The following is a 15,043-nucleotide window of genomic DNA, read 5'->3' on the forward strand; positions in this document are numbered from 1 at the left end:
TTGAACTCACAGCAGGTATGCGCCAGCTTGTCTCAAATGACGTTCCCTTTAGGGATCCTTGTGCGTGCGCAGGTGGCCTTGCTTGATAAGCTGTCCTTCCTCTGCAACTGTTACTGACTTCTGAGTGTTTTGAATCTTCATCCCTGTGGCTTCCTAATTTTTTTTTTAATTAAATTCTTGGTCCTTTATTGAGCCCTGAGAATGATGGGTTCTTTTTTTCACTTCTGTATATTATGTGAGCAGAAGATTTTTTGCTTCTCTTATTCTGTTGCTTGTTTAAAGTCAAAAGTGAAGAAGTATCAAAGTATCATTAAAGACACCAGGCTAGCATGACATTTTATTAGTTCTGCAGTAGGAAAGACAGCTGAGTCTTGACTCCTGTGATCCTTGATGTGGTTCATGCCTGCAGTTTTGCTGAAATTAATAATCCTGAACCTTAACAAGAAAATAATTTGTCTACATTTTCTTACATTTTCTAAACCTTTCTAATCAGTATTACTTTTGAAGTATGTATATACTTTCTTTCCTAAGTTTACTGTAAATAACCCTATTTTATTTTATTTATTTTCTTGATATAAAATAGAGCTGGGGGGTCTCACCATATTGCCCTGGCTGGTTTCGAACATGTAGGCTCAAGCAATCTTTCTGCCTCAGCCTTCCAAAGTGCTGGGATCTCAGGTGTGAGCCACTGTGCCTGGTCCTATTTTGAATATATAAAAAGTTGCCTTATGTACTTCAGTTACCTAGACAAAATTTAGAATAAATTTTTGAATATTTTCTGCAGTATGGGTAAGTATCAGGGTTCAGGGCTGTCTCTTTTCTCTCAAGTATATAGACTTTAAAAAGTTTACATGAAAACTTAAGTGAGTTTATGCCTTAAAAATAGAAATACATTTAACTCAGGGATATATTTCTAAATATTTTTATTAGAAAAGCAGAAGATACTAATAACTTCTTTAAAATTTAACTTTGGTTACTTTTGTTGTCTTTACATTTTAAACAGCTGTATGTAAGGTTCAGTCTAAAATGTAGGAGTACATACATTGTATATTTAGTTATGAATTAGACGTGCATTGATGCCCTACCCTGTGCCAGGCACTGCGTTGGGCACTTGTAATGACACATTGTGGCCCCTGCCCTTCAAGTGTTCCCCATCTGCTGGATGGTAAGATGTGGAGATCATCAGCTCCAGGGGGTGTCCAAGGTGCTGTGGCCCAGTGCACAGATCCAGGCTTAGACTTCCTCTCTTCTCTTTTCTTTCTTTTTTCCATTTTCTTTTCTCTTTGGTTCTTTAACTCCTGTAGGAAGCCGGGGACTTCATTCCCTGCTTTATAGAAGAATAGCAGCAAAAAAGGAGCTGACCATTAGTCCCTTTTCTGAATACTTTTTTTTTTCCTGCAACCTCCACCTCCTAGGTTCAAGTGATTGTCCTGCCTCAGCCTCTGGAGTAGCTAGGATTAGAGGAGCCTGCCATCGTGCCCAGCTAATTTTGTATTTTTAGTAGAGACAGGTTTTTGTTACGTCGGCCAGGCTGGTCACAAACCCCTGACCTTAGGTGATCTGCCTGCCTCAGCCTCCCAAAGTGCTGGGATTATAGGCGTGAGCCACTGTGCCCAGCCTACATTTAAAATTAATTATATCCGAGGTTTTTAATAGAATTTTTAAGAAGTGATTGTTAGGTAAAAAGGACCATATGTCTGAAATCTTTGTTGCTTACTAGCAACTTAACAACCTCCTTCAACATAGGCATCCTTAAAATGGGCCCAGAGTGGTCTTTGCTCATGTCACAGCATTTCTGAGGAGTTTAGGGAGAAAAGGTGGATGGTGGTGACATGGAGATTTCTGTAAGGAAATATCAGCTTACCTGGGATTTGCCCAGACTTTCACTAACCTGTCTTTGCTTTTTCCTTTTTTTGCTAAAAGTTTAATCATTTTCAGTTGACAAAAGTTTTCAGTATTTACCTTATTTTTATTTTAATGCTTTTGTGTCATTAAAGAAAAACTGGCTTTTTTCTCCATTAGGAATTAAATTTGCATTACATGCTAACACATAACCATAAAAGGAAATATGGTATTTAGCAGACATTGTAGATTGGTCATTTCACCATCTCTGACTAATACAGCTCTTGTTTTTAGGTAGCAGAGATGATATTGACTCTTTTGTTCCTGCCTGGTAGGGCTGGACATTTTTGGGGGGTAGAGTAGAAAAGGGGAGATAAACATTCAAGAAGCTTTAAGCAAAGGAGCTGTCCAAAGCTTAGCAAAGTCATCTGAGTGCTAAAAGCAATAGCAACGAGGGAGGAGGGCCTCAGAGAGACGACAGGGAGTTGGTAGGAAGTCTGCGTGTCAGAATGGGACTGCAGAAAAACGAAAAAGAATTGGGATATCAAAAGACAGTATACAAACAAGACCCAAAATAGGCAATTTGATATAAAAGACAAAATACTAGTGATAAAATGAGTATTTATACTAATCTTAAAATTAATATGAAAAATAGCTGCATACCGTGAGATGGATATTGGATTTTAAACATACACTATTAGCAAATCAGACTCTTCAGAGGCCATGTTCAGTTTACTTTTGTCACTTGAATGCTGGGGTTATTTGGAATAATAGTTAATGTTGTTTTTGTAACATTTCCTGTGTCGGGTTCTGAGCTACAAATGTAGGCATTTCTTTCAGTCTTCTCAACAGCGTCTGAGGAGCATGAATTATTATCCCCAGGAAACTGAGGCTGGTGAGGACAAGTAGCTTTCCTAATGCCATTTAAAGATTTGGATCCCAATCAGTTTAACCCCCCAGCCTGTGTTCTAACTTAGTCGTGTGGCAGACTGAGACAGACGGAAGTCACTCAGCCCCGCAGCAGCCTCAGTGTCCCACCTCTCCTTGCATTTGTTGTTGTTACTTGTCTAGCCCTGAGAGTTTTTGTAAAGTATAAAAGCACTTTAGCTCCCATTATTAGGGAGCTTGCACAGCATTTTCTATGAAATGTAGTTAATATAGTTGATGATTTTTCAAAGAAAGTAATAAAAGTATGACTTTGGTCTAGGAAAAGCATAAGATAATTTATTTTAAACTAATCTTCACTCAGTAAATGAATCAGTCCCTAAGAAGCAGGTTTATAAAAAGCAATTTTAACATTTGAATGTAGTAAGATTCAGGAATTGGAAATTCTTTTGGCTACAGAGTGAATAACGCCACTTTATAGACAAAAGAACCTCAGAGAAGGTAGGCAAAAAAGTGAAATGGTTAAAGAGTTAAGTCATGTTTCTTTTTAAAAAGTAATTTTCGTGTTTTCCATTTAAATCAACAGTGTTCTGACTTGTGAGTAGCAAAAATGAATGAGCCCCATTGTTCAACTGAAATACCTTTTCTCTTGATTTATTTCTCTACCAAAGCCCTGTAGAACAAGGTTTCAGGAGAGCAAAGGAATTTCAAGAGCTCCCATTTAAAACATCCGGCCCTGTGAAGGCCTGTACTTTGGACTGTTTTTCAGATTTTATAGCTGGACTTTTGTAATTCCAGCCACATTTCTTATTCTGAATGAGATTTTATGGCTTGTAGTATGTATTTATGGCTAAGGTTAATGTGTCAGAATTTGGTGGCAGACAATAACCTAAACTGTTTTGTTGTTCATTGGAGCTTGAATGATTTTCATGTGTGCCATATCTTCAGGCTTACCTGATTAGACAGCAGTCCTGAAGGAAATTTCTACTGTGTTTTGCCTTTGGTGCATACTTTAATGACTTTGGGTAGGGAGGGGCCATAAATACCACTGGTTCCTGGACCTTTTCAGGCAGAAACCATAAGGTGGTTACTTTGTGAAATAAAGGTTTCACATCAGGAAGTGCTTTATCATTGGGGAACATTTAAGGAATCTGACATTTCACTGAGCCAAGATTTTGTGTCTACAAATGTCATAGTCCAGAAAATTGTTTCATTGTTCTTATTATAAACAAATATACATTTCTTATTCTCTTCAAATTTTGCATTACCAGCTAATATTTTACTTAAATTGTTTTTCTTTTAAGGAATGGGGACTTTTTTTTTTTTAAAGCATTGTTTTATGTAGACTAAGATGAATTATCTTTGAGTGGATCACCTGCTGAGTAGCCTTTTGAGATTAGTAGTTTGTCACTGGATAAAAAAAGATAATTGCAACTCAAATGCAGAGTTTATGAAAATTTTTTCAAATTAGTTGAAAATTAGTTGTAAGGATATCTGTTTCTGGGAGTATGGAAGTTTATATACTCTGAATAACCTCCCAGTTGAAACAACTGAAATGTAAAAAATTTATAAAGCATCTTTCCAAATACATTGCTAAGTCCGAATGAAAGAAGGGAAACCATAAAGACCAAAGACAAAATGAAAGCTGGAATGTGAGCTGGATTGTCCCTGAATGTTTCTGCTGGGATAGGGGGGAAATTGGATAGGAAATAAAGCATAATTGGGTGTCTGCTGAGACAAACTATCAATGTAAGGATGACTGATAAAAATAAACTTGCCAGTGGAGAGGCTGGGGATGGGGAGTGAACAGTAAGGAAATCTGCCTGCCCTTACCTAGGCATTAGAAGGGGTAGGGGCAGACAGGATGTGAACTCTCCTAAAACAGGAGAAAGGCTGACCATCACATGAGTACAGGTTGACTTGGTTGTACCAATGAGGTCCAAAATCTTCATGCCAAGAGTTTAATTATAGTGCCGTCAGGTTGGTTGCATCCCAACAGGCCAGAAAAGAAACACTCATCTCTGAAAGAGTGCTACTTCAACCCAGGCCTCCAAGAATTTCTACAATGTTTCAAGGAAAACCAGCAGTTACAGTAAAAAGTCAAATCAGATGAAGAAATTCACTAGCATGAGAAATTAGAGCAAGCAGAAGCAATGACTGCTGGCCACATTATCAGATTCCTAACAAAAAAAATGAATATGTTAAATATACTTAAACAGGGTGATGCTCCTTTTAAAAAGCAAGCAAGAAGCTTGGAAGGATATGCAATAAATAAGATACTTTAAAAAAATAATCAGCCAGATTTGGAAAATGACTGACTAGAACTTCTAGAAATTAAAAAAAATATGATTATTAACTTTAAAAACTCAGTTATTAGGCTAAGGAGGAGATTAGACATAGCCGAAGAGATAATTAGTGAAATAGAATGTAGATATATATAAGGAGCTATCTAGAATACAGCCCACAGAGGTGGAAAAACACTGAGTATATAGACATGGAAGTTTATAGGCATGGAAAGAGCAAACTGTTTCCAATAATGATAAACTACAGATTGAGACAAACCATTTTGCAGAAGACAACTAGAAAAGCTGAAGAAGGACCGGGAGTGGTGGCTCATGCCTGTAATCCCAGCACTTTGGGAGGCCAAGGCAGGCAGATGATCTGAGGTCAGGAGTTTGAGACCAGCTTGGCCAACTTGGTGAAACCCTGTCTCTACTAAAAAAATGCAAAACTTAGCCAGGGCAGGGGCTGGTGGCGGGTGCCTGTAATCCCAGCTAGTCAGGAGGCTGAGGCAGGAGAATCACTTGAACCCAGGAGGTGGAGGTTGCAGTGAGCTGAGATTACACCACTGCACTCCAGCCTGGGCAACAAGAGTGAAACTCTGTCACAAAAGGAAAAAGAAAAGCTGAAGAAAATTCCTATTTGAAGGCATCACATAGCTTATGAGAAAGTAAATAACTGGTCTAAGATACTACTATGAGAATGCTATAGCTATTTTAATATGAAAGCAGACTTTAAAGCAAAAAGCATCACTAGAGATAATACTTCATAAAAGATTCACTTCAGTTTTATTTAGATGTGATAATTCTGTGTAATCTAATACCATGATTACAAAATACAGGGAGCAAAAATTAGTAGGAATATGAGTAAAAATAGACAAATCCACAAGCCTAGAGGAACATTTTTTAATAGGCATTTTCTGTGACTAACAGAATGGCTAAATCAGTAAATATATAGAAGATTTGAACAATCTGATTAACAACCTAATAGGCGTGTTTAGCATATCACATCCAACAACTTCAGAATACATATTTCTTTTCAGTAATATATGGGAATATTTTATTTTATGTATATTTTCTTGAGGCAGGGTCTCGCTGTGTTGCCCAGGCTAGAATGCAGTGGCATGATCTCAGCTCACTGCAACCTCCACCTCCTGGATTCAAGTGATTCTCTTGCCTCAGACTCTCAAGTAGCTGGGATTACAGGTGTGCGCTACCATGTCTGGCTAATTTTTTGTTTGTTTTTAGTAGAAACGAGGTTTTGCCATGTTGGCCAAGCTGGTCTCAAATTTTTGGCCTCAAGAGATCCGCCTGCCTTGGCCTCCCAAAGTGCTGGGATTACAGGTGTGAGCCACCCTAGCCAGCCTCCAATCACTTATTTTAAAACAATTTTTGTTGAGTTTCTATTATGGGGTAGGTACTAGTAGATACTTTTATAATAATTTTTGTATTTACCTATTATTCCTAGTTTACAGTTAAGAAAATGAGGCTTTGCAAGGAACAAAGAGATTGCTCAAGGTGACCCAACTAAATAGTGTTAGAACTGGCGTTTTAGTACAAACATATATGACCACAGTACTCTTTCTGTGGTGGAATTTATTTCCCTGTTACATTTAATTCAATAACAAATTATATGAAGATATACTGCAGAGATGAATGAGATAATGAATGTAAAATTGCCTTGAGAGATTTAAGGAATGTAAGGAATGTAAATGAACTACCCAGATTAGTGTAGCAATTTCACTGTGTAATTAAAAGTAGAGAATTGGAAAATAGCTAAGATCTGGCATTGCCTTTTAGTAGTTTAGAAGTCATAGAACTTTTTTGTTTATGAAACTTTTGAGATGTTCGCTGAACATCGTCTGTGTCAGACACATGGTAAAAACATGTTTTTCCAAGGGATTTTGATGGTTTCCGCTTTAAATATTAAAAGTAGCATTTAGTGAACCATTTAAATGATGATGACACGAATGTACTGAAAATTTTTTTTAATGATGATCATCTCTAGTTCTTAAAGGTCTGGGAAGTGTCCCTTTTATGCCATGCAAATTTTATTTTGTATATTTCAAGTTACCTGCCACTCAGTTTTGTGCCAAGTATGAAACAGTGAATGAAAAGAAAAATAATAAGCAAATAAATACATAATTATATCTTGAGAGAGAGTTGGGCACTGGGTTGTACACCCGTAGTCCCAGCTAGTGGGGATGCTGAGGCAGGAGGATCTCAGGAGCCGGAGTTTGAGGTTGCAGTGAACTGTGATCGTGCCTGTGAATAGCCACTGCATTCAGGCCTGGGCAACATGGTGGGACCTCATCTCTTTTTTTTTTTTTTTTTTTTCTTTTTTGCTTTTGTCTTTGTTTTTTGAGACAAGAGTCTCACTCTGCTCAGGCTGGAATGAAGTGGCGCAATCTCAGCCCACTGCAACCTCCACCTCCTGGGTTCAAGCAACTCCGTGCCTTAGCCTCCTGAGTAGCTGGGATTACAGGTGTGTGCCACTATGCCCGGCTAATTTTTGTATTTTTAATAGAGACAGGGCTTAACCCTGTTGGCAAGGCTGGTCTCAAACTCCTGACCTCAAGTGATCTGCCTTCTCTGGCCTCCAAAAGTGCTGTGATTACAGGCATGAGCCACCATGCCCAGCTGAGAGACCTCATCTCTTAACAAAAAAAAATGAATGAATGAATATATCTTGAGAGAAGTGCTGTGAAGAAACAAACTGGGTGCTTGTTAAAAGTGGCATCTAATAAAGGCCAATGCCAATAAAAGGACAGGAAGTGAGGCAAGAGTTGGAACTATCTGAAGTTGGCTAACTGGAAAAGGGCTGTAGCATGCAAGACCATGGGAAGGAATTTGGATTTTATTCCAAGGGTAATGGAGAAGTCACTGAAAGTTTCTAAGGGCACGAACACGGACCAGTTCAAAGATTGAGATATTGTGGTGGCTGCCATACTGAGAAAATCAAGAGCGGCAGTGGGAAGACCAGGCAGGAAGCTAATGCTGTAGACCAAGTATTCTCAGACTTGGCACTATTGACTGTTTAGCTGGCCACTACTTTGTTATAGGGCCGTCCTGTGCATTGTAGCATGGTTAGCAGCATCTCTGGTCTCTACCCTTTAGGTGCCAGTAGCAGCCCTACCCTCAAGTTGTGACATATAATCCCTGGGGCTGAAAGTCTCCATGGCTGGGAACTACTGCTGTAGAACACAAAGACTTGGGAGGGACACCACAAAGACCTGGAATGGTATGATGATAGGTGAGGTGGAGAGAAGTGCCCAGATTTGAAGCTGGCTCAGGTAGAGGAGGATTTACCAGATTGTGTGGGGGTGATGAGCTAGGAAGGGAGGTCCTTCACTCTCGCCTCCTTGCCAGGTTTTTCGGGGGCTCCTTAGCATTTTTAAATTCACCCATAACTGGTCCTTGCTCCTTTTCATGCCTTAGATCTTCCAAATATCTCTGCTTTGTGTTTTGAGGATAAGAAAGATCCACCCTCCCCTCCATACACACAAACCAACACCATTTTTAAACATTAGAGAGATGATGAGAATACTTGGTCTCTTGCCAGGAATCCTAAAGTGGGTAAAACTGATCGACAACTTTGAAGGAGAATATGACTACGTGACCAATGAGGGGACGGTGTTCACGTTCAAGACGAATCGCCATTCTCCCAACTATCGCGTGATCAACATTGACTTCAGGGATCCTGACGAGTCTAAGTGGAAAGTGCTTGTTCCTGAGCATGAGAAAGATGTCTTAGGTGAGAACACATGTTACTTGAAAACTGTGCTCTTATTTTTGATGAGAACGTCAACAGGTTAGTGTGTCTCATTCTCTAGTGACTAGTTACAAGGTAAAAAACCTTCAACCTGTAATCATCAGGAATGAAGTGTCTAAATAGTTCATCCAAGCCTTCATTGTATGATATCTTTTTGTAGCTTAGTACTATATCATGTAGACGTGCAAAGTCTTCATAAAAATTGCGAAGGTAGGATTTCAGATTTCCAAAGTACTGCATTTTAAAAAAATGTATCGGTTGTCTTTGTATACTTAATGTCTGGTAATAATCATGAACATTTAATTTTTAAAACTGTTTAGATTTAGAATCCTTAGCTTTAAGCTTTTGAGTAACCTTTGGCAATTTGCATTATCCCTGTTGTTGATCTTAGTGTGGATTTCGAGCCCACTTATTAGAAAAGGGAATAGACTATTGTCAGATTTAATTGAAACCCGTTGCAGTTGCTGCTTTGTGCAGTGAACTACATTAACCTCTTGAGAACCTTGCTTCCGTATCAGTCATGTTTTACAGAGCCTTTCAGTTCCCTTTTATTCATTCTCTCTGTGGTTTTTCCAAAAATGAAATGCTGCTTTATACATTATTTATTGCATGAAAGTTGAATTTTAGGCGGGGCGCAGTGGCTCACACCTGTAATCCCAGCACTTTGGGAGGCTGAGGTGGGTGGATCACCTGAGGTCAGGAGTTCGAGACCAGCCTGACCAATATGGTAAAACCCTATTTTTTTTTTTTTTTTTTTAAAGAAAGTTGAATTTTACTAGAATAAGACTCACTAATTTGGGGATAGTTTTTTACACAAATGAGAGTTCAGTACCATTAGGCCAAGGAAGTTTACTTGTTGATGAACTTTTGCTGGATTGAATGAGGATTAAATAGGACCATTTAAAAATGCAAATATATATGGTATATAAGCAGGAAAAAAAAGTCCCCTTTGAGATCTGCAGAGTGGCCCTGTCTAAGATAAAGCAGTCCTGAAGTGTGTCTTTCAATGAATTAAAGCACAGGTCTTGGAGTCAGGCAGATCCAGGTTCAGGTTCTTGATCAATAAGGTACTGTTTCTCCCTTGTTTAAAGTGGTATGCTCTCTGTGCCTGGCAGTTATTTAAACCTGGCATTGCTTGGGGGTGGTAGGGAGCAGATGATTCCAGCTGCTTCTCTCAAGGTCACAGGTTGCTATGGGCTCTTTCTTCTGGGCCCTTGTTTCTGCGGCAGGTCCCTTAGCCCTGGAGAAAGCATTCCTGGGTGTTTCCTTGAGAGTCTGTTCAGCCCTTGGGCACCTGACCGTACCCCTCCACCCTCTTGTACTGAGATCTCCACACCCCTGTAGGCAGTTCTATTGGACAGGACCCAAGACAACTCCATGCCTGCTCAAAATTCACGTCTGCAACCCCAAGACAGCAACGCATTCCAGACTCTTCCTCTAAAGGAAGTTTTCCTGCCTTTTGGATTTCCAGGCACAGTCCCTTTAACTTTCAGGTTTAGATCAGGCACTGGTACTCAGTCTGTGTCAGACTGGGGTTGGTAGAAGGTAATAATCCTGTCACCTTCCCATAGGGTAGGGGACTTAAAGGCAAGAGCAAGAGGAAATCTTATCACCTATCTCCTCAAAACCTTCTGTGCGCGTTCTGACCCTTATTTATATTTGAATGAGGGATCTTTGAGTCACAGAACAGATTTTTTATCATTTCTTCCGGCATCTTTGTGCAGTGAATCTGTTTCGTAGTCACTTTGATAGCCTGATGGCTTCTGTCCAAACTGAGGCAGGAATGTCCCCGTAAGGGTAGTTATAGCCAGCAGTTAGTGAGGGCTTCCTGCGTGCCAGGTTCAGCAGTCTGTTCAGCACCGACTGACCTCATGCTTTGGTGCATCCAAATGAGACTTGAGTGGCATGAGTCTTTGTGTAGGAGCTGCAGGAGTTTTTCAGGTACAAGTCAGGATGAAATCGTCATTATTGTATAGGACACCCTCATGGATATTGTAACCGTTTCCCAAAGTATCTGAATTTCTGCCATTTAAAGCCAAAAGAGGGGTTTTAACTATGCCTTAAGGTGACATCCCATCTTATAGATGTAATGAAATGCAAATTAATGCTAGGAGATTTTGTTGGGGGGTGATATATTTATGTAACCTTCCTTCTGGAAAGGTTATAAGATTTTCAGACTAGAAAGGGAAACCTTCAATGTTCACTAGAACTCATCAATTTAAAGAGAAGCATAGTTGAATGTGCCATATATCATTAGCACAGAGCGCCCTATTGAGAATAAAAACTAGAGATGAGTCATAAAGTACAGCTGTAAACCAGAACTTTTAATGACAGTCTACAAATCACCTTGTCCTTCTGTTACTCACTTTTGCCTGTTTTATAATTCTGACGTACTCATAGTTAACACAGATTAATTCTTCTTTGACAGCTATAATTTACTTCATTTTTCCCCATACTTTTGTCCCTTTAAAACATTAAGCCACATGAAATATGTTGCCTAATTGAGGTGTTTTTAGAAAGCGCATTGGAGAATGAGCAAATTACTTTTGGTGGCACGAATTCTTCTTTATGTCCTCACTTGAGGAAAAGTTTGCCGTAGTAATTTCAGCAGCCCAAGATCGAGGCCCCTGGTGACCCTCAGAGTTCCCTCTGGCCAACATCTTGTTTTTCATACGGGTAAATCCTAGCATCCTAAACACGAAACGCGAGTTTCTTGCATTATAAAAATAAGCAGTGTGAAGAACCCCACCCTGCCACATGAAACCCAAGAAAGGCTTGGTGTTCAGCACATGTGGCCTGTCACCTGCAGCCCTGTCCTCACTTCCACTTGCTGCAGTGTCTCTCCCTCTGGGTGACCTGGCCCTACCTCTGGCAGAGCTCTGTGCCTGCCCTTCACTTTCTCCTTTCACTCCTCTCCCAGCTGTGTCACTGAATGTTGTTACTGCAAGTCACAGCCCTGGGCGTTGAGGAAAACTCATTTCTCTGCCTTACTCTCTGTATCCCTGCAGTCACCAAGCCCTGGCCATTTGCCCTGGGCGTTGAGGAGAAATTATTTCTGTGCTTTCCTCTCTCCATATTCCTGCAGGCACCAAGCCCTGGCTATTCTGCTTGGGAAATACCTTTCATTTATTTTCTTCCCTACGCAGACTTATCGTCTCCGTGGCTTGTTGCAATAATGCTCTTGCTCTTTTCCCCTCCTTAGACTTCCCTTGTTCTGCATTCAGCTGTCAGACACATGCATCCTTTATTAATGCCACCTTTATGTTGACTTTCTGTTCCACTAGTGGCTCCTCAGTCACAGGTGAATAAACTCCCCTCTACCTGGCTCACTGGATACCCCATCAGGCCACCACCAGCATCTCCACCTGCCCTGAACTGAACAACTCTTCCTCTTGAAAACAGATCCCTTGTTTGTTCTCTTTACCAGTCTTCTTCCCTTCTGTCCTTTCTTTTCCTTTCCTCCCTCCTCATTCCTGGCTCTGGCCTTCATGCCAGGAGTTGACTGTCTTCCGACATCTCATTCCCTTGGATGCTGTGCTTTTCCTGCCAGCCTCCATTTCCCCTCCATCTCCACACCCCTGTACCTGAGACTCAGTTCAGCCCTTGCTTTAGGGCTGTCATTCATTTTGGATCCTCAACCAACCAATCACTTACCTTTGTTTATAGTTTATTACTTGCATTTTTATATGATTTTGTCACACGAGCAGAGTTGATTTCTTCTTCCTACTTGTCTCCAGCACCTTGCAGGGAATCTGGTGGATACCAAGGGCTTAATACATTTTTATCGAATAAGCTATCCTGTCAGACATGAAGCATGATTTGGCTTTTATTGTTTTCTTCCTTATAGCTCTTATAGCATGATAATAGGCACAAAATAGGAAGGCAGGGTTTTTATTCCACACATTATCTAGGTCATCAAAAGCCCCTGGCCTAAGGTATAGGGTATTTTATTTCCTCAGGAAACAAAATAGTCATTTATCAAAGGAATATGCTGAAAACTAGATGAACGATTAAAACCAATTATAAGACTGGGCACAGTGGCTCACGCCTGTAATCTCAACCCTTTGGGAGGCCGAGGCGGGCAGATCACTTGAGGCCAGTAGTTCGAGACCAGCCTGGCCTACATGGTGAAACCCCATCTCTATTAAAAATACGAAAATTAGCTAGGCGTGGTGGCCCACACCTGTAATCCCAGCCAGTTGGGAGACTGAGGCAGGAGAATCCCTTGAACCTGGGAGGTGGAGGTTGCAGTGAGCTGAGATCTCGCCACTGCACTTCAGCCTGGGCGACAAAAGACCCTGCCTCAAAAATTAAAAAAAGAAAAGATTGTAAAAGTGACTTTGCAGGTCTCATTGCCATATAGCCCTCTGTGTAGCTCTAGAACTGTTGCTCAATTAAACATGTTTTTCACTAATTTTCAAAATTACATGAGGTTTTTTTCTCTTCTTATCCTTTCAGAATGGGTAGCTTGTGTCAGGTCCAACTTCTTGGTCTTATGCTACCTCCATGACGTCAAGAACATTCTGCAGCTCCATGACCTGACTAGTGGTGCTCTCCTCAAGACCTTACCGCTCGAGGTTGGTAGCGTTGTGGGGTATAGCGGTCAGAAGAAGGACACCGAAATCTTCTATCAGTTTACTTCCTTTTTATCTCCAGGTAAATTTTTTTTTTTCACTATTGCTGTTCACTTTAACAATCAGACTGGTGTTTGGGTTTCTTTGGGGAAATGGAAGTGTAATGTTACATTATTGAAAATCACATATGCTGTATTACAGCCAAAATTACTTAATGGGAATAGAACAGTAGAACAGCTGCTCAGAGCAAAGGGAAATAAATGTAAATGCCTGAAACTGCACTCTCATTAATCTGATATTCCATGTCTGTTCTTCTGGAGGCAGGAACAGCTAATGTTCTAGGTCGATGAAAAATTAGTATCGACAAATACAACGTTTGATTCAGTCTTTGGTCTATATGCACAAGAACACATAGTGCAGATATAAAACAAAATCTTTAGCTACATCTGACAAAAAATGTTTCCTGGAATAAACTCAGAATCAATTCTGCTGTTGTTAAGCTAAATTAAAATGTAACTCTAAAAGTACAGTCTCACATCAAGAAAAAATGTGTGTTGTTTGGTTCTAGTGGGAAGGGGAAGACACTTGTAAGTTGTGATTTTACATTTCATGGTATGGGTTAATTCCCCCCAAAGTAAACATAGTTCTTTTTAACTAAAAAAAAATCGTCACATTCATTTCGCTTTGTTTCGGTTTTTTCTGTACTCCGTCCGTCTGCACTGTTTTTGTAGCATCATGGCCATACACACACTGTGATTTGTCCCGGGAGTCTGACTCAGTTGGCAGTTTGCAGTTGACCAGGCAGACCCTGTCCTAAAAATAATCTGGCTGAAAAAAAGTCTGCACTTTTCCTCATGCACATATGTTGAACTCCTCCAGAGTGCTTTTTGTCCCACTCAGTTTTGCTGCAGTCGTTGGGTCATTAGACAAAAAGCAGCCTTAGAGCAAGGCAGGTGCTCAAGTAGCTCTGTCCTCCTCTTGGGATTTGGCCAGTTGACAGTGATGTCTCATCACTTTTATTTTGCGCCTCTGAGTCACAGAACAGGCAATCCATAAGGAGTCTTAAATGTGGTGACGGGTCATTGTCAGGGTTATTAAAACCAAAAGAATGATGTTCTGTAAGTAGGTCTGATAGTATACCTTGAAAACCTAGCAGCCTTACTTTCCAAGCACCCTGCAGAGAATTAAGAGAAGCTAGGAAAGGCAGCCATTCAAGAATTCGACTTCAGGGTTTCCTGCGCCTCCCCACATCTCTTCCCCCTAGAAGCTGGAGTACAGCAGCAACAGCCAGTGAACTGTATGAGGAAAAATCATTTCTTCTAGATAGCCATTCTTAACCCAGTGCTGCAAGGTCCACAGTTTTTTTCCTCAAATGGATGCTGGTTACAGAAATTTTACTCTGGAAAATCTTTTAAACTGTTTAAATGGATAAAGGACAAGGAGAAGGAGAGTGAGGGTGACTCACCTGCTCTTAAGAAAAGCCAGAGTCCCCAAAGGCCTGTAAACCTCCTTCAGTGACCCCATGTGACCATTTATGTCAGGAGTAAGCTCATCATTACCTGGGGAAGAAAGGGCTTACTGTCCAAGTGTAAAATGTTGGGTTCTATGCCAAGCAATGAAATATTACCCGTGACCGTGGCTGTGAAGTTTGAAAAGGGACGTGTTCCGCCTTCTGTACTGCCAGGCATTTT

The 15,043-nt window shown here is 40.4% G+C and overlaps 1 protein-coding gene across 2 annotated transcripts in view; it reads left to right on the forward strand.

Annotated features, from left to right (window-relative positions):
- Positions 1 to 15,043, forward strand: part of LOC108314744 (prolyl endopeptidase) — a 126,598-nt gene that overhangs the window by 60,583 nt on the left and 50,972 nt on the right. The window contains exons 8-9 of one of the 2 annotated variants that reach the window (XM_017543770.2): positions 8,569 to 8,760; positions 13,237 to 13,434. In XM_017543770.2, coding sequence (XP_017399259.1) covers positions 8,569 to 8,760; positions 13,237 to 13,434 — 390 coding nt within the window. The remainder of the gene's footprint in view (positions 1 to 8,568; positions 8,761 to 13,236; positions 13,435 to 15,043) is intronic. The other variant, XM_037743963.1, reaches the window with a different exon arrangement.

Source organism: Cebus imitator, unplaced genomic scaffold (assembly GCF_001604975.1).
Source record: "Cebus imitator isolate Cc_AM_T3 unplaced genomic scaffold, Cebus_imitator-1.0 Scaffold160, whole genome shotgun sequence".
NCBI lineage: Eukaryota > Metazoa > Chordata > Mammalia > Primates > Cebidae > Cebus > Cebus imitator.